The 26,327-nt window shown below is 39.5% G+C and overlaps 1 protein-coding gene across 10 annotated transcripts in view; it reads right to left on the minus strand.

Moving 5' to 3' along the window:
* LIMS1 (LIM zinc finger domain containing 1) overlaps positions 1-26,327 on the minus strand; it is a 158,546-nt gene that overhangs the window by 59,972 nt on the left and 72,247 nt on the right. The window contains exon 1 of one of the 10 annotated variants that reach the window (XM_008507552.2): positions 3,810-4,317. The exons of 8 other annotated variants lie outside the window; for them this stretch is intronic. In XM_008507552.2, the coding sequence (XP_008505774.1) occupies positions 3,810-3,916 (107 nt within the window). In that variant the 5' untranslated portion in view covers positions 3,917-4,317. Of the gene's footprint in view, positions 1-3,809; positions 4,318-26,327 lie in introns of those variants that run through there. One more of the 10 variants, XM_008507551.2, reaches the window with a different exon arrangement.

A 26,327-nucleotide genomic window follows, 5' to 3' on the forward strand; every position in this document is an offset into this window, starting at 1 on the left:
ATGCTTTATATTTGGGGCATAGCAAAAGTGACTTTGAGAATGTTAAAGGAGCAGGGGATTGTGGATTGTTCAGGTATGTTTTTCATTCAGGTTTCCTCGAAAAATACTGTTTGGGTGCAACGTAGTTTAAGACACAGAATAAATGGCTAGAAGTAAGGAGATATATATATATATATATATAAAGGGTATATCTCAGATGTTATTTTGGGGCATCGAAAATTTCAGAGGGGGGCTGGCCCTGTGGCACAGTGGTTAAGCGCGCACATTCTGCTTCAGTGGCCCGGGGTTCACCAGTTCGGATCCCGGGTGCCGACATGGCACGGCTTGGAATGCCATGCTGTGGCAGGCGTCCTACATATAAAAAGCAGAGGAAGATGGGCATGGATGTTAGCTTAGGGCCAGACTTCCTCAGTAAAAAAAAAAAAAAGGAGGATTGGCAGCAATTAGCTTAGGGCTGATCTTCCTAAAAAAAAAAATTTCAGAGGGGCCAGCCTGGTAGCATAGTGGTTAAGTCCACATACTCTGCTTCAGTGGCCTGGGGTTCGCTGGTTTGGATCTGGGGCACAGACCTACAACACTCCTCATCAAGCCACGCTGTGGCAGGCACACCACATATAAAGTAGAGGAAGATGGGCAGAGATGTTAGCTCAGGGCCAATCTTCCTCACCAAAAGAGGAGGATTAGCAGCAGATGTTAGCTCATGGCCAGTTTTCCTCAAAAAAAAAACAAACAAATTCAGAGAAGAAAGAGCCAAAGCTCTGTAAAAGTATGAGGCTCTGAACAATTTCTGACCCACTGGACCAGGAGTGGATCTACTTCCCTCTTATGAATCCACTGCTTAAACTGGAAAGTCGCCCAGTTCTACCCAGGCTGTGAGGAGATGGCCATAAAGACTATCTGTGTGTGTTTACACAGCCTTTACGTGCAGAGTCTTTGTGTGTGCATGAGTATACATGCTTATTCAAATCCTTAACATTTAGCTTCATAAAGGAAAATTATTTCCAATTGGTTCTTAGGCATGTTAGATTCTAGCTAAAATTAAGGACATGTTCTAGAACTCAAGATGAAGGCCCCCAGGACACTTTCTAGTAGTAGTGACAATTACTATTTAAATAAGGTAAACTGCTCTAACATAACCCTCAAACACAGTGGATAAGGTTCCATTGTACAAGTTATACAAGTATAGCAAGTTTCAGGTTATGTTTAATATGTTAAATAAAAATCTACAAAGGCAGTGTTTTTCACACTACCTTTTACATGCTTCTATTTTTTAAACAATTTCAAGTTTGAAGCCAGAACTATTTTCATGACTATTACAGTGCTGTTTAAACACTTGTATTTTGTTTCAGAGCACAGTCTTTTATTTAAACTTAAAAGAAAAACGTTTTCTGGCAGTAAGCATAGCCCTTTTTAGTCTCTTATGATAGTTTTTCTGCTAGAGTCCATAAACATGCCAAGAAAATGAACACGTGACTGAGAAGGAATGAGAGTAGGAATGCATCTTGTGCAATACTTGAGACAGCATGAAAGACGTTTGACATCACATGTATTCAAAGTCAAACAACTGCTTGTAGGAAGAACATCTGTTGGTCACATTCGCTCTGCCAGAACCTAGGTGTCCCCTGAGGGGACGGACTGTCTCTCTTTCATCACTGCGGCTCTATTCAGCACACAGTAGGCACTCAACAAACATCAGCTGAATAACGCATGGAAGGCATTAACCCCACAGCACTGTTGACAAGATTAACAATACCCCGGCTCGCTACATTGGTGGTGAGGATCTTAGAGATGATAAACAATGCTCAATAATGGTAGTTATTTTTATCCCCATTTTAAAGAAGAACAAATTGAAGTTTAACAAGATTACATAACTTGTCCAACTGAGTGGCACTGAAACGGGTGTGCCTAATTTCAAAGTCCCTACCCTTCTTGACTGCTATTAGCTAAGAAACCTGACTTAATACTAAAAACAGGCTTAGTATAAAACTAGGGGAAAAAACTCCTACCTCTGTAAATTGATAAAAAGTCCATGGAAAAGCAGACAGTTGCCTACTTTCCTTGCTAAGCTCTGCACTCTTGAAATAAGGAAAATGGTCACTCTGCATTAGGGGACAGCGAGATGGGAGAAACACTTCTTCTTATGGCCAGGAAACTACATAACCAGAATGGGTGGAAAAATATTTTCCCTTAACCCAATGAAACAAGCAATACTTAAGAACTACTCTTCTTCCTTTAAGTTAAACTTTAGACAAAAGAAAAAAATCTAGTTGTTTCAAAGGCTGTTATAACCACATAAATAACTACCCTCCTTAAGTACACAGGTAATTTTATTCACAGGTAATTTTGCTACGGTCTGAAAATAAGTAAAAGATGGCTGGTCTCGAACATTGTTTTACATGTCTTAATTTTTTAAAAAAAGGAAATTCCTTAGGATCCCAAGTCTGAAATTAAAACTGTTTTTGGTAACTTTCCACTGTTGGATCAAGAGTCGACTGGAGTTTACAACTAGATGTCGAGGTTGGAAGTCACTCCCAAGAGCCTCTCTAGTTGGCAAGAGAGAGCTCAACACTGTCAGCAAACCTCACCCTTAAAAATTATAACAACTCAAACTCTGAAGCTTCTAAATTCTGTTTAATCCAATCGATTCAAAGTCAATATACTAAACGTAGCTAAGAGACATGGGACATTGTAGGGAATAAATTCTAACGACGTTAGTATCAATAACAGTCCTTTAATGCTACTATTCTCTTCAAAAGGTAGTGAAAGAGTCAATAATTTTCAAATAAATGTTTTCCTTTCAAAGTACAGTTCCTGTAGTACAGCTGGCTATAAGAGAAACACAAATTTAACAGAAGTTTAAAAAACCTTCTTTGTCAATTTTTTCCCTGTCAAATTTACAGAATTTAAAATAAACTCTAAAAATGAATTTATAGGAAAAGAGCAACAGTACACAAATATAAATATCCCTCTGGCCATCTAACTGGACTATTCAAACACTTAAATCAAGAGTCTATAAACAAATGAAAATATTGTACAGAAAATGCAATAAAAAGAGAAGGAAGTCTCTCTTCACTGCAGCTTTCTGTCAGCACTAAAACAGGAACACTTCACCTCAGAAACAGAAAACCTAAACCCTTCACGGTTAACACAGTATTTTAACACACAGCTTAACGTTGCAGGGACTTTTTAGAACCTAAAATCTAAAAGAAATTTCAATAGATGTAACAAAAACTAAAATTGTGTTGTTTCAGGTAAATTAACTTTGATAACAAAAAACCTCTAACCTTTCTAGTTAAAATGGTCTCCAGATTTTGACGTCCTTCCTTCCTAGCTTACACTCAGTAGTTTCTCTGCATTCCTTCGTTAAATAGATTTCAATAATAAAGAATCCTCTATGAACTCCCCTGACCCCCACTCAAAACACCACAAACTACTCTCACCACCAAAAATCTAAGACAAATTCTTCACAGAAACATGTTCTAATAAGCTAAAGCAATCTATCTTTAAAATAAGGGGAAGAAAACAATTGTTTCCAGTTTTAAATATTACTCTGGTGATTATAAATTTTTAAAGATAAAACAACACTGCAGGTTTGGAGAAGAGCTAAAACAACTTACAGGATTTGTGAAGAAATGGGAAAAAGTTCTAGTTTTGCCCAATCAAGCGCAATCTTAGAACTATGTTCAGTCTTTAATTACAGACTGAGAGGTTCCTGGTGGAACGTCCTCACTGTGGCCTCCCCATTACTGCATCCAGTTAGGCATGAGCCTCGCTGCCATCGTTAGGTGCGACCATGACTCTGCACTCACCTTAGCTCTTCCTCCGGGAACCCATTTAGTCTCAAACTCTCAGGACGATCTCGTCGTCTTCTGTAGAGACCTGAATGTGAAAGCTCTTTAAGCTGTAATGCAGTCATACTTCTCTCTACACATCAATTCCTGACACTTTAAAGCATTTCTGCTGAGCAGTGTGGCTGCCAGGGCTCAGAAAGACAGTGTCCCTGCCACGGGACCTCAGCACACCTGACCCAGACTTAGAAACCTCTAGGCAGGCCGGCGCTGAGGCCCAGCTTCCTGTTTCTCGCTGGCACACGCCCTCCTCAGCAAGCCCTGGCGGCCTTATCTCTGAGCCTAGCACCTTGGAGGGGGGAGTTAGTGACCTGGGTTGCTCACATGTTTGCTAGTAAGCAAAATTTAATTGTTATGAATAATCATACCAATTCCTTTATAAATCTTTCCAGTATCATTCTGAATTAAAATTGGGCTAAAAAGCTCCAGCAAGCTAATGACCAAAGGAGGGTCCTGCCCTTTTTTATTTGCCAGGAAATCCACTAACACTTCACAAGCAGCTGTCAGTTAAAGAAGTGCCTGGTCATCATGAGCTCTTTGGGACATTTTCCTTAAAAAAAAAAAAAAAAAAGGCACAATTCTAAGGGGAAGCAGTCCACTTCCTCCCTCCCACCACTCTTAAATCCTCTTTAGAAAGGAAGTGCCTTTGTCTTTTTTTCGCCCATTAAATATTACTCAAAAATTCATAACTGAAAGCAAAGTGGTTTCTTGTATCAATCTCCATTCAGTGATGTTCTAAATCTCTAACCACCCATTCTGAATAATCCTCATAAATGTGCACTCAGTTTAATCAACACTGTCTGCCTAAAGATGCTACCGGGGCCTATGCAGCCCTTGAATTTATCTGTGTATTGGATCCTAGACATGACAAAGTTAGGAAAGAGGTTTTGTTTTTCGGTGTGTGTGTGGGGTGTGGGTGAGTGTTTGCAAGGTGGGGTTGTAGATAATGGAGGACAGATAGCATGGTGTAAGTCCTTTATCATCCAGCTGTAAGTGATGATAGTATAACAGAAGGTGGGGTTCCAGCCTCCCATCTGATTCAGTCCCACTCAGTACCTATCACCACATCAGAAACACAGGCTAGATCCTTGGCAGGTTCTTAACCAGTAGATGACTTCAGGGTCCAGTAATTTCTCTCTGAGTAATTTGTATCAGCTTCTTTCCTTCCAGAATCCCCTCAACAACAAGAGCACAGAGAAATGGCTCTGAAACTTTTTTTACAGCAAGAATTAAAGAGTTAACATATTCTCCTCTCTAAAAGTATCTGTATTATAAATACAAACACTGAGGCGCTCACTGGGAAAGTGGGGTCTCTATCTCACTCCTGCACTCAGGACATGGAGATGGAGCTCCCCTCAGGGTAACCATCACCCTGGTTCCATGGTCCCAACTGAAAACACACAACTTACAACAGCTGCCATCAAGCATAACACATATTTTTAAAGAAGTGGGGAAAATATTACTAATTTTGTTACTACACTACATTTAATTAGTGACGAAACATAAAAGAAATCCAGTGACAGATGTATCTCTCCCTCTGGAAGGATACACAAAAAACTGTTACAACTGGGTGCCCTGGGGACGTTAACAGAAGAAAGCTTTTCTGTTACATACCACTTTATATCTTCTCAACTTTCAAAAAGAAGAGAAATAATCCGGAAGATCTGCATATATCTTTTATACAAAGCCCTAGGATCCTACTGAGATGGAACATACAGAAAAGCTTAAAGTTTACAGTAATAGAAACATAAAATTAGGATTCCTAAAGTGTCTAATTCTCACATTTTTGTCATGACAAGCAAAAAACAAGTGAAGAGAGACAACCACAACCTTTATTTTTTTTTCACTCTAGGCATCAAAACAGAATAGATGCCTGATGAATAAAATACAAATTAATCGTATGCACTGCAAACACAGAAGCCGCAACATTAAATATGCCTTGCTTCTTTAGAAAAATGTAAATAGGAGAGCTTGATTTTTAAAAGAGCTTTTAAGAAACTACTGCAGCGTGCTGACGAAGAAGAGGAACATGGTGGCCGTGAACTCGAGGTTCACAAGGCAGGAAACACCTAGTGGTGCAGGACAAATCCTGTATTTGATGAGTCTAAGGTTAAAAGGATGTGAACAGAAAGAAAAAAAAAGTTCCCAAGCTATATAATAAATAAAGTGAAACAATTCTTGCCCTCTGAATTTTAAAATAGCTGTGCTGACAAACAGCAATTTCAGTAAATCAATGCTTACATTCTAATGAAACTGTCACAACTGAGTAAAATTAGATTCTAGGGCTTTGGGCAAAGCTCTGTTACCAATTGTCTTTTCATTGAAAAGACGGTGACGGAGAGGAGAGGCTTCTTTTTCTCCCCAGCACCCTTCAGATGCGCACTGAGATCTTACTGTGCTGTATGCAGAACTAGGGAAAAGATCCACAGGCATGGCCAGGTACCTGCACAATTTCTGAGAGGGAAATTCACAAATCCTGCAAAATACACCACTGACTAGATCATGCTGCAGCCAGACTGCCAACCCCTCCCCTCACAACCAAATGATGCTCAGCATCATTGCCAGGGAGGGAGAACCCCGGAGCACACCCCTGGACCACATGGCAGGGCGCAACAGCCAGAGGAGGTCTCAGGTCTTCCTCTTTTTTCCTCTCCTACTTTCCCACAGAAACAGAGTTAGCAGTTGTGCTTGATTCTCAGATCAGGCCTATTTAAAATGAATTTCAAACTTCAAACAACTGTCTTAGCACGCTTTTTTTTTTTTTTAAATAAATTCTGGAATTTTTATTTAATTTTGTTTATTTTTTGCTTTTTAAAGATTTTATTTTTTTCCTTTTTCTCCCCAAAGCCCCCCCAGTACATAGTTGTATATTCTTCGTTGTGGGTTCTTCTAGTTGTGGTTTGTGGGACGCTGCCTCAGTGTGGTTTGATGAGCCATGCCATGTCCACGCCCAGGATTCGAACCAACGAAACACTGGGCCGCCTGCAGCGGAGTGCGAGAACTTAACCACTCAGCCACGGGGCCAGCCCCTGTCTTAGCATGCTTTTGATAGCAGAGAGGAAGGTGTATGTAAGTGCATTTTCAGTGGGTCTCTATCCAGGGAAATTTTTCATTTTAGCACTCTAAAAAATCTTTGAAGGCCCGTCTAACCTCCCATTTAATGCAGAATTCCCTTCTCCCACCCTCCCCATGGCCTCACTGCTATACAATATCCCTCACCTGGGGTTCTGCTTCTCCTTAGACACTACCAGTGACACAGCACTGACCGTCTCATAAACTCCAGGCGCTCCCACCCACCCACACGCCCAGTGGTTGTTACGTCTCTGTGCTGCCAGGCTAATCTCTAACCCAGTAGTTTTCTATCTTTTGGAGGGTCATGGAGAACCTTTTATGAATCTGATGGAAGTTAATGACTCTCAGAAAGTGCGTGCGAGCACAAAATTCTGTAACTATTTCAGGGACTTGATAAATCCTTCAGAATCCAACAGGTGGACTTTATCTTAGACCTTCCAATTTGTATTGATCTCCCCCTTCTCCAAAAACTCCAACATCACAGCGTGGGGCTTCTGACTTCCACTGTTCATGTAATACATATTTACTCAATGCCCTGCCCTGGGCCAGACACTATTTCAGAAGCACTCCTTCCATCTCCCCTTAATTTCTCTCAGCCTCCTAACTGATCTTTCAGTCACTGATTTTACCCTCTTCTAACCTATCCTCCAAATTCAAAGCATTCTTTTAAAATGTAAATTGATCACTTACTTATCCTGCTGAGAAACCCTTCAAGGGCTCCACTGCCACTGGCACCATCTGTGCCCTCTCCCCCACTAGCACTGGACTGAACTCCAGGCGGTTCCTTCCTGGACAGACTTGGCTTCCTCTCACCTCCTGGCCTTTCCACATGCAGCTGCCTGACTGGAAGGATCTCTGGCAGAACTAGCTCCTGGTCACCCCATTAGGACCCAATACAAGCACCATCTCTTATAAGAAGCCCTCCCAGACCCTCACCCGCAATCCCCTTTCTGTGAGCCCCAGAATGCCCCGTGCTTCCTCCTGTCATCATAATCACAGTCTCATGATAAGTTTTTTTTCACCCACTCTTCCCTTAGAATACAGCTCTTTGAGGGCAGTAATGTATCTAATTTACCATGTGTCTACAAGGCCAGGTATATGGTAGACATTTGCATTTGTTAAATAAGTTCTCTGGTTTAGTTGTTCAGCTATTGATTTTGAGAGCCTAATCACTTTACAATGTTACACTTGAGATTAAAGCTCTAGAGTTTTGAAAAAAAATATGGGGGGGAGCATTTAATACTCAACATTTAATACTAAACATTACCTAAATGAGATTTTTAAAAGGTGCATCCATTCCACAGTTTCGGAAATTTTTACTTTCTTGGTGACACTATGAAAACTCAGAAGCTTTTCATATTTGTAGAGTTGAACAGTACCTTCTACAAGTATAAACACCTTCCATTTGGGATAAGAATAAAAAAATTAGCCTAGATTTTTCTCTATACCTGACATAGTCCAGTTTTTAGCATACTTGGTCCAAGTAAGTCCTTCAGGCACTGGAGGGTAAAGAAATCTAATTAAACATCAAGCCTCTAAAATTGATCATTAGTGTAACTCAATTGTCAATCCTTTCTCCTATACAGAGCTAAGACAGCTGCAAACTGGCTTCCAAGGCAGACTTATAGTAACTAGGCCTCATTAGCAATATCTTTATACTAGCTACTAAAGGCTTGTAAACTGGTCAAACAGCTGTACATTTCCAGGCCATTAATTTCCTTGTGTAACGCAGTAAGAGAAGAATTTTATGTTTTGCAATTAACTTTGAACTTAATGGAAATGAACCTTTTTTAGTTTAAATTTTATCTCATGAATAATCATTTATAGGGGAAAGCAAACTTTCTCTAATAAAGCAAGAATATCCTTCCTCACTATTTCCAACATATTCATCTCCTAAACATTTATTCTCCAGCCATGCTATCTTCCTAAATGAGGCCTCTCAAGAGTGTTCTGGGTTATCAATATGAAGGAAGGACCCAGTGTTGAAAACAGATCTGCTGCAATAGATATGCCATTGTGAGTAGGTTTAAGTTCAACCTAACCAGAGCAGAGAGTATGAGAAGGCAGAATCCACTATCCAGAAAAAGTCCAGAATCAGAAAAAAAAAATCACCAAAAATATGGTTCCATTCATAAGTAGATGATACTGCAACTGTCTTCTAGCCCTTCTGAATTTTTTCCTTAATCAGCCTCTCTGTAACTCTGACACATCCAAGTGGACAGGTTGAACTATCATCAAAAGCTCGTGAGAACTTGACTGTATCATTCTGAGTCAGAAACATACAGAAGTCTCACAACCAGCAACATGGGGTCATCTACAGTCTTCTGTTAGACAACTGAAGAGTGTTCTCAAAAGCCACTGTAACAATAGGGCAAGTTTTCCTGGCATATTTAAAAAGAATTTAGAATGAAATTTCAAGTAACCTATCCCATTCCACATTTTTAAGGGGCTCAGGGAGAGTACAAGGTAAGTTGGTGTGAGGGTATGAGAGGCAAAGGAGAAGACATTTGGCCGAGAGCCCCACGTTTGCCAGTGTTCTTGCTGTGGCTGGCATATAGGCAGAGAGGAAGTCATTTCACTATCAAAGTCCTCAATTTTTCCATTTGGAAACAAGCGGCCAAATCAGATGATCTCAACAGTCTTTTCCTCAGATCAAAATGACTTGATTTTAAGAAAGGACCTGTGTAACACGGTGTGCCAACGTTGACTAGACTCCCTGATATAGCGCACTTTATTTCTTAACCATTGCGTTAGTCAGAAATCCCATTTCTGAATAAAATAGGAACACAAGGTCAGGATTCATACACTCAGCCACTCAGTAAACATTTCCTAAAGGCCTAACATGTGCCAGGCCCTCAGAGCAGTCTTTGAACGTTTCCTGATCATCACTCCCCTGTTCACTTCCTCTGGGGTCAGAAGAGCTGCTCCAAAGATAACAGTCATATAGGATATAAAATACCACAAAAAAGGCACATGACACCCAGCCCCAACACACACCTGCTACAAGAACAGAGAGCCCTCCTCAACAGAGCACTGAAGTCACAGGGAAGGAACAAGGCAACAGGGTTTGCAGGAGAACTGCGCTTTTCCTCCTTGAGGGTAACCGAGAATGTATCTCATTTGACACAGTAAACATGTTTTTGGAAAACTGCATATAAAGTTAAACTTTTGTAAATAGAGTAATTTTTAATTCTCAAAAGAAATTTGTTTTATTTTTTTTTATTAATGTTATGATAGATTACAACCTTGTGAGATTTCAGTTGTACATTATTGTTAGTCATGTTGTGGGTACACCACTTCCCCCTTTGTGCCCTCCCCCCACCCCCCCTTTCCCCTGGTAACCACGGATCAGATCTCCTTGTCAATATGTTAACTTCCACCTATGAGTGGAGTCATATAGAGTTCGTCTTTCTCTGACTGGCTTATTTCGCTTAACATAATACCCTCGAGGTCCATCCACGTTGCTGCGAATGGGCCAATTTTGTCTTTTTTTATGGCTGAGTACTATTCCATTGTGTATATATACCATATCTTCTTTATCCAATCATCAGTTTCTGGGCATGTAGGTTGGTTCCACGTCTTGGCTATTGTAAATAATGCTGCGATGAACATAGGGGTGCAAGGGACTCTTGGGATTTCTGATTTCAGGTTCTTAGGATAGATACCCAGTAATGGTATGGCTGAAAAGAAATTTGTTTTATAAGGAACTCTAGTGATAATATTTTTTAAGAGAGAACTTTTCTATAATCTAGATTTTCACATAATTTGACTTAAAATTTATGATTTTACATAACATTTCTATAAATATTGTTTATACTCATGCTACTTGCCCACCTTATAGCCTATCTGTATCTGTTGAGCATATTTCTAAACTAAACCCCTATTTTTAAAAATCCAATGAGTGGGTACTTGTGTGTGAGAGGAGAAAAGAAACAGTTATTTTCACATTCCAAGACAGGCAGAGTCACAAGCCAGCAATTCTGATCTTCTGAGCACCCGGAAAAACAAACATCGTTTTTCTCCCTGCCCTGGTATTCAAGAGGTGTGTCCTAAAACGTACAGTTCCTGCCCCACTCCACTCCAGGGCTCCTTATTACAGTTAGCACTGTCAACACAGACACTTCAAAACTGTTTTCACCAGGTTATCAAACTACTCCCTAGGTTCTGTGTAAAGTCTCATCTTAAAGGCAACAACATCAAAAAGAGCTGTGTTGCCTCATTTCTGATATCAGTATCATCCCTTTATTGACCACTTTTTTCTCCCTCAGATAAAAGTTCAGTGCAATGACAAAAATAAGATTTAAAATTTTAAGAAAGCTCTAAAGACATAATTATTTCAATAAGGACATTAACATCTCCTATATAGTTGTATGGTTCCAGAGCGATTGATGGCAACTGAAAATGATAATGTAGACATCTATTTGACATGAAATGTATTCATGATACACTGTTAAGTGAGAAAAGACTATAGGACACTATATACTATATGATTCCATTTCACATGAAAGACCACATAAGTATATACCACATATGTGTACATCCATACATCAGAGAGTCTGGAAGAATATATACCAAAATATCTTTGGTTGGTAAAATTTGAAAAAGTTAAAAATTAGTTTTTCTTTTGGATTATCCATATTTTCTAATTTTTATACAATGGACAAACATAGTTCTATAATAAGGAAAGTAAAATTTTAAAGCTTAAAATAAGTGACAAGAACAAAAATTAAGTGAAGATACATTATTGCATCTTCCAGGGGATTCACAAGCTAATCAGGAAGAAAGGGCACCCCTCAAACCTCAGTGTACATAATCAAATACTGATGCCTCCCGACAGAGGGTTGGATGTGAGCAGGATCTAGACAGGGAAGGATTTGGGAAGAGAGAGAGGAGAGGAGGGTGGAGGGTACTCCAGATGAAGGAAACCTCAGTGTGATGTGCCTGACAGAGAAGTGTCAAGGGGACAATGAGACTGGCAGGGTAGTGGACCTTCCAAGGCAGGACTACAGCTTTCAAGTTGATAGGAAAAAGCCTGTAAGTCACGAGCAGAGGGTCTGCTGCTGCTAAAGTGGGAGAAGAGGGTCCAGCTGAGGTCTCAAAGGACAGGGGAAGGACAGACACAGACAACATTACAACAGGACTGGCAGGTAGGACTCAGGGGGAGGGTACAGAAGAACACACTGTGCACTGCCCATTCCACTCACATGTGCTCAGTGAGCTGCAACACGCGGCGGCTCTGCTCTAAGCACTACACATCCAGCGTCCAGGTGCAGCCTTCAGCCCAGTGGGGGATACTGGTGCCAACCACATCATCACACACACCAAAGAACAGAGTGCCATGAGAATGCTTATAGCAGGGTGGGGGAGGGATAGCAGGGAAATGTTTGCTCAAACAGAAACACTGGATCTGATGATAACCCAAACCTGAGGGAGGAGTAGGCACTAAAGGAGAAAGGGTCCGAGGTGTGGGGGCATTGGTGGAGGAGTGACCAGCTTGTGCAAAGACCCAGAGGCAGGAGGGAATGAAGTCTGACCATGTGGCTGAAGGGAAGAGTTGGGAGGCGAAATTGAAGCTGGGTACCTGAGGGTTACTGGAGATATTCAGTAAGAACATGATTGCCTTTTGACCTTGTTCCCAACATAGACATAGATGAATCTTGTCAGTTTGCTGTTTTCTTGTTTAACTTGAGGGATGACTTGGGTCTCAAGGATTTGTGAGTTTCTTTTGCAGAAGAAAGAGAATGCACTGGGGAGGCTGCGATCACCAGATGGCTGGCCCCCAGCAGCCACTGCAGATTGCCCAGGGGCTTATCGGAGTGACTGTTTGTTTCTCCGAAGCTCCTCCTGCCAAGCCCGTTAACTCCTCAAAACCCCCTGTTTTCCGCTCTTCTTAAGGCAGATTTGATCAAACCCAAGCTCCCACCTTCTCATCTTGGCCAACTGGACTGGGGCCTTTCTCCATCTCCAAGCACCGATGTCTCAGGGCTGCGCATCGGGCACACGAACTTGAGATTGAGAGGTTTGGTATCAAGATGAGATTAGAGAGACAGCTACTGGAATGTTTCAAAGGGCTTTGTAATTTTTATCCTAAGAGCGAGAGGAAGGCACTGTACTGTTAAACAGGGAACTGACAAGATCGAATCTGTTTCACAAAGACCCTCTCACAGCAGCATCAGGAGGACAGATATTAAGGGGCAAGTGAGGATGAAGATGGAGGCAGACCTGTTAAGAGCCTCTGTAGCAGTCCAGGGAAGAGAGAAGAGCTGGCGCGACAGCGGTGACCATGGAAACAGAGAAGAAGTGGTGTGAAAGATATGCCTAAAGTATAACAGAGGAGCCAGGGTGTCAGGCTAGACACAGAGAGGAAGGGAGGGAGGCAGCAAGCACCGACATGGTTAACATTTTCTCCCCCAGTGTGTTACTGACAATGTAACAAAACCGACCTGGTGAAGTACAGCACAAGCTGTACCTGATGCTGCCTTCATCTTTAATCTTGTCTACAGAAAGGCAGGCATTTTAAACCTACTTTGAATCCAATAAAATAGTTTTCAAAGAGTATTTACAAAAGAAAAAGCTGGGACACAAAAATGTTCACCTCACACTATTACAAAGTTCAAAGCCTTTTGATTATTTATCTAATATAATTATTACTGACAACAACAGAAGTTTGAGTGTCTACTAAGCACACTATGTATACGGTCTCATTTGATTTCCACCTCAATCCTATGAGGCATGCATCATTACTATTTCCATTTTGCAGACGAGGTAACTGAGTCTTAAAGCAGTTAAATGTCTTGACCAAGCAATGCAACCAACAAGGGAGAGTGTGCATCCAAACCCAGGTTTATTTGACTCAAATGTTCCTGTTTTGGCCACTACCTACACTGTCTCTGGGTCCTACAACACTCTTTCCCCCAGATCATCAAAAGGTTCACTCTGACAAACCTAACTCAGGAGCATGGCAGGCACAGGACAGAGAGGACAACTCTCTGCCTACAAACACAAAGTAGAAAGAGACTGAACCAAAGCCACCTCGGCCAGCCCATACTTTCCATCCCCAAAAATGAACCAGAAGGATCTAGCTATGTTCTAGAGGGATATTGTGAATGGGCAGCCAGAAGGTGTTAGAAGGAGACCCGTGGTTCTACTCTTGTATAACTCCTACTAATACAGATCTCCCTCTGCGGCTAATTTTCTCCTATAGGTCTGGAAGCAAAAGCCAGTGAAAGAAAGGAGTTAAATTGGTGATCTTCAATTTAACTGAGTTCCTGGATTGCTTAGAGGTCTTTAGGTCCAAATTACCAATTCTGTCTTACTCCCTTTCAGAAAACACGTTAATATTTAGTGTTTCCAAGAGTTATGAAAAAAAGGGCAAAGATTCAATGAAAACAGATTTTCTTTATCATAGCAACTCTGCTGAAACTAAGCATATTGTTAACCAGCAACAGGGGAGGCACTGGAAGCAAATGAGACAACAGACCTTAGGAGGGCATGGGTGTATGAAGAGGCACTGAGAATGTGACCAAACCAATTTCAGTTCCTTTGATAACACTTCTTACCACAAACAAATTTTAGAGTTTAAGCCATACAAACAGCCACTTGCTCATACAACCTTATGCAAAGCAAGGCTGTAAAGAAGGCGATTCTAAAACATAAAACAAACCAATCACTATGAGAGACTAATAAAAAAACAAAGTATGCAGTTTCATCCTCCAATCTTGATCTTAAGAAATGCCTGCCAAAGCAAAGGACCTATTTCTAAGGCAAACGCAAGAAAATATCTATGCATAATTTTTTCCCCAGGGGACTCAGTTTCTTCCCTGAGGCTCACTATGATTTAGGAAATAATACCTATAACAAGATCTAAGTTTACTGAGCACTGACCATGTGTCACTATTTTGAGCATTCTGCATGTACTTATCAAAGGTATTTTTTGCAATGATTCAATACGTAAGCAATATTATTATTTTCATTTTAAAGATGATGAAACTGATGTAGTAATATAAGTAATTTGTCCAAGATCATACAGTTATTACATGAGTGAGAATTTGAAACCTAGCCTAATGCTTGGTTTTAGCCACGCTTTTTTAAAAAAATTTTTTATTGAATTAATGATAAGTTACAATCTTGTGAAATTTCAGTTGTACATTAATGTCTGTCAGTCATGTTGTAGGTACACCCCTTCACCCTTTGTGCCCAACCCCCACCCCCCCTTTCCCCTGGTAGCCACTAATCTGTTCTCTTTGTCTACATTTTTAAATTCCTCCTATGAGTGGAGTCATATAGAGATTGTCCTTCTCTATCTGGCTTATTGCACTTAACATAATTCCCTCAAGGTCCATCCATGTTGTTGCAAATGGGACGATTTTGTTCCTTTTTATGGCTCAGTAGTATTCCATTGTGAGTGTGTGTGTGTGTGTGTGTGTGTGTATATATATACACACACACACACACACACACCACATCTTCTTTATCCAATCATCTGTTGATGGGCACTTAGGTTGCTTCCACGTCTTGGCTATTGTAAATAATGTTGCAGTGAACACTGGGGGGCATAGGACATTTGGAATTGCTGACTTCAAGCTCTCTGGATAGATACCCAGTAGTGGGATAGCTGGGTCGTATGGTAGTTCTATTTTTAATTTTTTGAGGAATCTCCATATTGTTTTCCATAGTGGCTGCACCAGTTTGCATTTCCACCAGCAGTGGATGAGGGTTCCTTTTTCTCTGCAACCTCTCTAACATTTGTTACTATTAGTTTTAGATATTTTTGTCATTCTAATGGGTGTAAGGTGATCTTAGTGTAGTGTTGATTTGCATTTCCCTGATGATCAACGATGATGAACATCTTTTCATGTGCCTATTGGCCATCCATATATCTTCTTTGGAGAAATGTCTGTTCACGTCTCCTGCCCATTTTTTGATTGGGTTGATTTTTTGTTGTTGAGTTGTGTGAGTTCTTTATATATTATGGATATTAACCCTTTGTCAGAAGTATGACTTGCAAATATTTTTTCCCAGTTAGTGGGTTGTTTTTTTGTTTCAATCCTGTTTTCATTTGCCTTGAAGAAGCTCTTTAGTCTGATGAAGTCCCATTTGTTTATTCTTTCTATTGTTTCCCTTCTCTGAGAAGACACGGTGTCTGAAAAGATCCTTTTAATACTGATGTCAAAGAGTGTACTGCCTACGTTTTCTTCTAGAAGCCTTATGGTTTCAGGTCTCACCTTTAGGTCTTTGATCCACTTTGAGTTTATTTTGGTGAATGGTGAGAAAGAACGGTCAATTTTCATTCTTTTCCATGTGGCTTTCCAGTTTTTCCAGCACCATTTGTTGAAAAGCCTGTCCTTTCTCCATTGTATGCCCTCAGTTCCTTTGTCGAAGATTAGCTGTCCACAGATATGTGGTTTTATTTCTGGGCTTTGAATTCTGTTCCATTGATCTGTGCACCTGTTTTTCTACCAGTACCATGCTGCTTTGATTACTGTAGCTTTGCAGTATGTTTTGAAGTCAGGGATTGTGATGCCTCCCGTTTTGTTCTTTTTCCTCAGGATAGCTTTAGCAATTCGGAGTCTTTTGTTGCCCCATACAAATTTTAGGATTCTTTGTTCTAATTCTGTAAAGAACATCATTGGGATTCTGATTGGGATAGCGTTGAATCTGTAGATTGCTTTAGGTAGAATGGACATTTTAACTAGGTTTATTCTTCTGATCCATGTACATGGAATGTCTTTCCATCTCTTTATGTCATCATCTATTTCTTTCAGAACAGCCTTGTAATTTTCACTGTATAGGTCTTTCACTTCCTTAGTTAAATTCACCCCAAGGTATTTTATTGTTTTTGTAGCGATTGTGAATGGCATTGTGTTCTTGAGTCCTTTTTCTGTTAGTTCGTTATTAGCGTATAGAAATACTACTGATTTATGCAAGTTGATTTTATACCCTGCAACTTTGCTGTAGTTGTTGATTACTTCGAAAAGTTTTCCAATGGATTCTTTGGGGTGCTCTACACATAAGATCATGTCGTCTGCAAACAGTGAGAGTTTCACTTCTTCCCTCCCTATTTGGATTTCTTTTATTTCTTTTTCTTGCCTAATTGCCCTGGTCAGGACCTCTAGTACTATCTTAAATAAGAGTGGTGATAGAGGGCATCCTTGTCTTGTTCCTGTTTTCAGGGGGATGGCACTCAGTTTTTGCCCATTGAGTATGATGTCGGCTGTGGGTTGTCATATATGGCCTTGATTATGTTGAGGTAGTTCCCTTGTATCCCCATTTTGCTCAGAGTTTTTATCAGAAACGGCTGTTGGATCTTGTCAAATGCTTTCTCTGAATCTATTGAGATGATCATGTGGTTTTTATTCCTCACTTTGTTGATGTGGTGTATCACATTGATTGATTTGTGGATGTTGAACCATCCCTGTGTCCCTCGTATGAATCCCACTTGATCGTGATGTATGATCCTTCTGATGAATTGCTGAATTCGGGTTGCCAAAATTTTGTTGAGAATTTTTGCATCTATGTTCATCAGCGATATTGGCCTGTAGTTCTCTTTTTTCGTGGTATCCTTGTCAGGTTTTGGTATCAGCGTGATGTTGGCCTCATAGAATGTGTTAGGAAGTGTTCCATCCTCCCCAATTTTTTGGAATAGCTTGAAAAGGATAGGTATTAAATCCTCTCTGAAAGTTTGGTAGTATTCCCCAGGAAAGCCATCTGGTCCTGGGGTTTTATTCTTTGGGATGCTTTTGGTTGCTGTTTCAGTCTCTTTCCTTGTGACTGGTCTGTTCAAATTGTCTGCTTCTTCTTGAGTGAGCTTTGGGAGATTGTAGGAGTCCAAGAATTTATCGATTTCCTCTAGGTTATCTATTTTGTTGGCATATAGTTTTTCTTAGTATTCTCTTATAATCTGTTGTTTTTCCTCAGAGTCTGTTTGTTATTTCTCCTCTTTCATTTCTGATTTTGTTTATTTGAGCTTTCTCCCTTTTTTTCTTTGTAAGCCTGGCTAGGGGTTTGTCAATTTTATTTATCTTCTCAAAGAACAAGTTCTTTGTTTCATTGATCCTTTCTACTGCCATTTTTGTTTCAGTAGCATTTATTTCTGCTGTGATTTTTAGTATTTCTCTCCTTCTGCTGACTTTGGGCTTTGTTTGTTCTTCCTTCTCTAATTCAGTTAGGTGTAGTTTAAGATTGCTTATTTGGGATTTTTCTTGTTTGTTAAGATGTGCCTGTATTGCAATGAATTTATCTCTTAATACAGTTTTGCTGTATCCCATATGGGTTGGTATGGCATGTTATCATTTTCATTTGTCTCCAGGTATTTTTTGATTTCTTCTTTAATTTCTTCAATGATCCATTGCTTGTTCAACAGCATATTGTTTAGTCTCCACATCCTTGTGCCTTTCTCAGCTTTTTTCTTGTAATTAATTTCTAGCTTTATAGCATTATGATCGGAGAAGATGCTTGTTATTATTTCAATTTTTTTAACTTTGTAGAGGCTTGCCTTGTTTCCCAACATATGGTCTATCCTTGAGAATGTTCCATGAGCACTTGAGAAGAATGTGTCTTCTGCTGTTTTTGGATGAAGTGCTCTATATATTTCTATTAAGTCCAACTGTTTTAGCTTTTCATTTAGCTCCACTGTTTCCTTGCTGATTTTCTGTCTTGATGATCTGTCCATTGATGTGAGTGGGGTGTTGAGGTCCCCTACTAGTATCGTGTTATTTTTGATATCTTCTTTTAGGTTTGGTAATAGTTGCTTTATGAACTTTGCTGCTCCTGTGCTGGGTGCATAGATATTTATAAGCATTATTTCTTCTTGATGAAGTGTCCCTTTGATATTATATATTGTCCCTCTGTGTCTCTCTTTACCTGCCTTATTTTGAAGTCTGTCTTGTCTGATATAAGTATTGTGATACCTGCTTTCTTTTGTTTGCTATTAGCTTGGAGTATTGTCTTCCACCCCTTCACTCTGAGCCTGTTTGTCCTTGGGGCTGAGATGTGTTTCCTGGAGGCAACAGATTGTTGGATCTTGTTCTTTAATCCATTTTGCTACTCTGTGTCTTTTTATTGGAGAGTTCAATCCGTTTACATTGAGGGTGATGATTGATGCATGAGGGCTTAATGCTGTCATTCTGTCACTCATTATCCAGTTTTCCTTTGTTTCTCATCCTGTGTGTTTTAGCCTACCCACTGACTTTTGCAATTTCTTATACTGGGTTTCTTAGATTTTTCCTTATTTATGGTTTGTGTCTCTGTTCTATTTTTTAGTTTAGTGGCTACCCTGAAGTTTGTATTCAGAATCTTGTGTACAATATATAATCCATTTTCTGGTGGTCTCTTACTTACTTGGCCTAGCCTGATTTAGTCTCTTTCCTCTTCACCTCCTAAATTATTATTTTCATGTCTTATTCCAACTCGTGTTGTGAGTGTGTGGTTAGAGTGATAAGATCACCTTTGCTTTGGTGGTTTCCTTCCCTCTATCCTAATGCTATAGTTGAATATTTGCTATCCTATTCTGATTCTATCTATTTGTCTCCCTACTCTGTGATTTCTGAGCCCTTTCTCCTTTGTTTCTTTTTTCAGGTGTTAGAGCCTTCTTGAGGATTTCTTGTTGGAAGTTTTTCTTTTACAAAGACCCTTAGCTTTTGTTTGTCTCGAAAAGATTTAATTTCTCCCTCACACCTGAAGGATATTTTTGCTGGATAGAGTATTTTTGGCTGGAGATTTTTATCCTTTACAGTTTTGAATATGTCATTCCATTCTCTCCTAGCTTGTAAGGTTTTTGTAGAGAAATCCACTGAAAGTCTGATACGAGTTCTTTTGTAGATTATTTTCTTCTGTCTTGCTGCCCTGAGTATTGTCATTCATTTTTGCCATTTTTACTACTATATGCCTTGCAGTAGGTCTTTTTACATTGAGAAATCTAGGAGATCTGAAAGCTTCCTCCACACACATTTCACCCTCAATCCCTAGATTTGGGAAATGTTCTTCTATTATTTCTTTGAGCACTCCTTCTGTTCCATTTTCCTTTTCCACACCCTCAAGAATTCCGATAATTCTTAAATTGGATTTTCTCATTGAATTGGCTATTTCTCTGAGATTTTCTTCATTGTTTTTAATTCATAGTTCTCTTTCTTCCTCTGTCTGGAGCCATTCAGCCTGTCTATCTTCGATTATGCTAATTTGCTCCTCTATGATATCTACACATGCATTCACGGAATCCATATTCTGTTTTATCTGATCCATTGTATTTTTCATCTCTAGTATTTCTGATTGACTCTTCTTTATAATTTCAATCTCTTTCGTGAAGTAACTCCAGAACTCGTTGACTTGTTTCTCTACATTTCCCTTTACCTCATTAAGTTTTTTGATGATAGCTACTCTAAACTCATTTTCACTTAGTTTACCTATTTCCAAGTCCTCAGGCCTTAATTCTGTGTTTTTATTGCTTTCTTTCTGGTCTGGAGCTTTCATAAATTGCTGGATGGTAGAGGAGCGGTTTTTGCACACGATGCTAGTATTCGGTTGCAGTTACAGCCTGTCACCACTAGATGGGGGTCGAAAGCCACGCATTCTGAGCCCTCCGCCTTCAGCCACGATGGCAGCGTGCAGCACAGGTCGGGGGAGGAGGGGCACTTTCTCTCACGCGCGCACCTGGATTGGATCAGCTCTTGCTTTCCGGTCTCCCGGGGCCCTGGTTTGATGGGGTCCCCGCACACACGAAAGCTTTCCCCCATTAGAGGGTTTCCACTGCACAGGTGGTGGGAGTCCTGGATGATCCTGTGGACACATGGCCCCTCCCCCGCTCCTTCCCTCACCCGCAGCAGCGATCCCAGTCTCTAGGGGAAGGAGTGAAGTTCTCTCTTACCCTGGTCCAGCTCCTCCAACGGCAGCTCCCGCCTCTCTGCCCTCCATCGTTTGGCTGCTGTGGGTCTCTGATTATTAGAATTATTGGTTGAAATTCAGTTGCTCCTGTTTTGGTTGTAGTTTGGAGGGGAGAGAGTCCCAGGTGAGCCCACCCTGCCATGTTGCTGACGTCACTGCCTTAGGCCATGCTTTTAACCATTAAACTGTACTACTTCTTAGCTCAAAAAAGGTTATTTTTCTCAGTAGAACAGAGCTTATGATCAGAAATTATTTTAAAATTCAACCAAGGCTAAACACAACCTGGTATACTGGATTGGATGCTAGAATAGAAAAAAGATATTTTGAGGGTAGTGTAACAAGAGAGGAAACTGGGTGAAGGGTATTACGGGGATTCTCTGAAATCTTTATCTTTGCAACTTTTCTATAAATCTAAAATTATTCCAAAATAAAGTTTATTTTAAAAATTCAAAACTATAATTCTACATGATAACAGAGCTGGTATCTCTAACAAGTGATGACAGGAGAGAAAGACAGGGAAAGGATTTTCCTCCAAATTAAGAGAGATTTAAGAGACATAACAATCACTGTATTATTAAAGTATGGACTTTGTTTAGATCCCAGTTCAAACAAATCAACTGCAGAAGGATGTTCTTGGGACAAATGGGAAAATCTTATTATGGACTGGGAAGGAGGTGACGTCAAAGAATAATCACTCATTTTGTTAGATGTGATAATACCATGTGGTTATACAAGAAAATGTCCATATTATCAGAGACCAAGTCTGAAATAATTTGAGATGAAATACCCTAATGTCTGGGATTTGCTTTTAAATGCTTAAGTAAATTAAGAGAGAAAAAAGACCTCGAATAGCCAAAGCAATCTTGAGAAAGAAGAACAAAGCTGGAGGCATCATGCTCCATGATTTCAAACTATATTACAAAGCTACAGCAATTAAAGCAGCATGGTATTGGCTTTAAATCAGACATACAGGTCAATGGAACAGAATAGAGAGCCAAGAAATAAACCCATGCATATATGGTCACTTAATTTATGACAAAGGAGCCAAGAATATACAATGGGAAAAGGAAAGTCTCTTCAATAAATGGTGCTGGGGAAACTAGACAGCCACATGCAAAAAAAGAAACTGAACCCTTATCTTACACCATACACAAAAACTAACTGAAAAATAGATTAAAGACTTGAACATAAGACCTGAAACCATAAAACTCCCCAAAGTAAACACGGGCTGTAAACAACCTGACATTGGTCTTGGTGATGATCTTTTGGATTTGACATCAAAAGCAAAGGCTTCATTCTTTTTGTTGCAATTGTAAATGGGATTGTATTCCTAATTTTTTTTTCTGCTACTTCGTTGTTAGTGTATAGAAACACAATTGATTTTTGTATGTTGATTTTGTATCCTGTCACTTGACTGTATTCATTTATTATTTCTAAAAGTTTTATCATGGATTCTTTAGGGTTTTCTATATATAAAATCATGTTGTCTGCAAAGAGTGACACTTTCACTTCTTTTCCAATTTGGATCCCTTTTATTTATTTTTCTTGCCTGATTCCGCTGGCTAGGACTTTCAATACTATGTTAAATAACAGGGGTGAAAGTGGCATCCTTGTCTGGTTCCTGTTCTTAGAGGGATAGCTTTCAGTTCTTCTCCGGTGAGAATGATATTTGCTGTGGGTTTGTCATAAAATACCTAGGAATAAACTTAACCAAAGAGGTGAAAGATCTGTACACCGAAAACTATAAAACATTGTTGAAAGAAACTGAAGAAGACACAAAGAAATGGAAAGATATTCCGTGCTCTTGGATTGGAAGAATTAACATCATTAAAATGTCCATACTTCCTAAAGCAATCTATGGATTCAACTCAATCCCTATCAAAGTTCCAACAACATTTTTCACAGAAATAGAACAAAGAATCCTAAAATTTATATGGAACAACAAAAGACCCCGAATAGCCAAAGGTTCCTGAGAGAAAAGAACAAAGCTGGAGGTATCACACTCCCTGATTTCAAAATATACTAAAAGACACAGTAACCAAAACAGCATGGTACTGACACAAAAACAGACACACAGATCAATGGAACAGAATCCAGAGCCCAGAAATAAATCCACACATTTATGGACAGCTAATATTCTACAACAGAGACAAGAGCATACAATGGAGAAAGGAGTCTCTTCAATAAATGGTGTTGGGAAAACTGGACAGCCACAAGTAAAAGAATGAAAGTAGACCATTATCTTACACCATGCACAAAAATCAACTCAAAATGGATTAAAGACTTGAATGTAAGACCCAAAACCATGAAAATTCTAGAAGAAAACATAGGTAGTATGTGCTTTGACTTCGGTCTTAGCAGCATATTTTCAAGTACCATGTCTGACCGGGCAAGGGAAACAAAAGAAAAAATGAACATGAAACTAAAAAGCTTCTGCACAGCAAAGGAAATCATCAACAAAATGAAAAGACAATCTAACAACTGGGAGAAGATATTTGCAAACCATGTATCAGATAAGGGGTTAGTATCCCAAATATACAAAGAACTCATACATCTCAACAACAAAAAAACCAACAACCCAATTAAAAAATGGGCAGAAAAATCTGAACAGAGATTTCTCCAAAGAAGATATATGGATGGCCAACAGGCATATGGAAAGATGCTCAACATCATTAGCTATGAGGGAAATGCAAATCAATACTACAATGAGGTATCACCTCACTCCGGTCAGAATGGCTATAATTAATAAGACAGGAAACAACAAGTGTTGGAGAGGATGTGGAGAGAAGGGAACCCTCGTACACTGCTGGTGGGAGTGCAAACTGCTGCAGCCACTATGGAAAACAGTATGGAGTACCTGCAGGAAATTAAGAATAGATCTCTCATATGATCCAGCTATTCCACTGCTGGGTATTTATCCAAAGAACTTGAAAACACAAATGCATAAAGATACATGTATCCTATGTTCATTGCAGCATTATTCACAATAGCCAAGGCTTGGAAGCAACCTAGGTGCCCATCAAGGGACGAATGGATAAAGAAGATGTGGTATACATACACAATGGAATACTACTCAGCCATAAGAAATGATGAAATCTGGCCATGTGTGACAACGTGGATGGACCTTGAGGGTATTATGCTAAGTGAAATAAATCAGAGGGAGAAAGTCAAATACCATTACGATCTCACTCATAAGGAGAAGATAAAAATAATGATGAACAATCACATAGCAACAGAGATTGGATTGGTGGTTACCATAGGGGAAGGGGGGAGGGGGAAGGCAAAAGGGGTGATTAGGCACATGTGTGGTGATGGACTATAATTAGTTTTTGGGTGGTGAACATGATGTAATCCACACAGAATTCAAAATATATTACAATGTACATCTGAAAGCTATATAATGTTATAATCCAACGTTACTGCAATTTAAAAAAAGAAAGAAAAGGCTTCAAAATAAAAATAAATAAGCGGGACTACCATAAACAAAAAAGCCATCAATAAATTTATTGATGGCACAGCAAGCCATCAATAAAATGAAAAGACAACCTAGGGAATGGAAGAAAATATTTGCAAACCATATATCTAATAAGGGGTTAATATTCAAAATACATAAAGAACTCATACAACTCAACAGCAAAGAAACAAACAATCTGATTAACAAATAGGCAGAGGAACTGAATAGATATTTTTCCAGAGGAGACATACAGATGGTCAATAGGTACATGAAAAGGTGCTCAACATCACTAATCATCAAAATCACAATGACGTTCTACCTCACACCCCTTAGAATGGCTATTATCAAAAAGACAGATAATAAGTATTGGCAAGGATGTGGAGAAAAGGCAATCCTTGTGCACTGCTGGTGGAAATGTAATTTGGCATAGCCACTATGGAAAGCTGTATGGAGATTCCTCAAAAAATTAAACATAGAGCTCCCAGATGATGCAGCAATTCCACTTCTGGGTACTTATCCAAAGGAAATGAAAACACTGACTCAAAAAGATATCTGCAGCCCCATGTTCACTGCAACACTATTTATATAGCCAAGACATGGAACCAACCTGTGTCCATCAATGGATGAATGGATAAAGAAAATGTGGTCTATATATGTATATGTACACACAGACACACACACAGGAATACTATTCAGCCATAAAAAAAGAATGAAATCTTGCCATCTGCAACAACATGAATGGACCTTGAGGGTGTTAATGCTAAGTGAGATAAGTCAAACAGAGAAAGACAAATATTGTACGATATCACTTATATGTGGAATCTCTAAAAAAAACACAACTGAACATATAGATACAGAGAACAGATTGGTGGTTGTCAGAGGCAGGATCTGGGTGAAATGGGTGAAGGTGGTCAGAAGGTACAAACTTCCAGTTATAAAATAAATAAGTCATGAGAATGTAATGTACAGCATGGTGACTATAGTTAATACTACTACTTGCATATCTGAAGATTGTTAAGAGAGCAAATCTTAACTATTCTTATCACAAGAGAAAAAAATTTGTAACTATGGTGACAGCTGTTAACTAGACTTATTGTGGCGATCATTTTGCAATATATACAAATATTGAATCATTATGTTGTACACTTGAAACTAGTATGTTATATGTCAATTATATCTCAATTTAAAAAAGATAAAAGGATATATGAAGCAAATGTGGCAATATAACAAAGTCTGAGTAATGAGCTACAGATTCATTTCTTCCATTTTTATATTAGATCATCTTCATAATAAAATTTTTTTAAGTTAAAAAAAATGTCAACCAATGGGGATGAAAACAAATGTGACTTCCTTGAAGTCAGAACACAATACCCTGATACCAGCAACAAAAATAGCACAGCATGCAATGACAGGACAAGAGGAGGTCTGGGGCAGGATTCCCAGGTTTACTGAGTACTTCTTCTAATGAGGACTCTGAGGATGTCACATCTGAGAGATGTTAAGTAACTTGCCCAAGATCACACAGGGTACACTAAAGGATATGTTAAATTTCAAAAGGAGGACATGGGAAGAGAGAAGAGAATATTCCAGGTGGAGAAAAAAGAAATAGCACAAAGGCATGGAAAGGTGGAAAGCTGACTCAGAGACCAATGGGTAGCCTCATTTTATGAAAACATAGTGGGAACAGAGGAAGAGTGGGAGACAAGGCATCAAGGCAGTTTAGGGATATATTTTGAAGACTTGTCAATGCCAGGCTAAGAATTCACGTGACATGTGATTAAAGAGCCATAAATGGTTTGGATTCAGGGTGGAGGGAGTTATAAGCCTGGAGACAGCCAGTTATAGGAGACAGTCCAGGAAGCAAGATGCACCATGGAGGAGGGGGGGAGAAGACTCCAGAGTGGAGGTGGAGACTTCATAATCTGTCACATAAAAAAGTGCAGAGAAAAAAACAAAACAACCAGAAAAGCACATGCACCTAAACAGGAAATTCTTTTGCAAGGACCTAGCCAGATCACGCCCCAGTGAAGACCACTTCAAACTCTCAGAACTCTCAAATCACCTACCCCACCCTC

The sequence above is a fragment of the Equus przewalskii genome, chromosome 14, assembly GCF_037783145.1.
Source record: "Equus przewalskii isolate Varuska chromosome 14, EquPr2, whole genome shotgun sequence".
Classification (NCBI taxonomy): domain Eukaryota; kingdom Metazoa; phylum Chordata; class Mammalia; order Perissodactyla; family Equidae; genus Equus; species Equus przewalskii.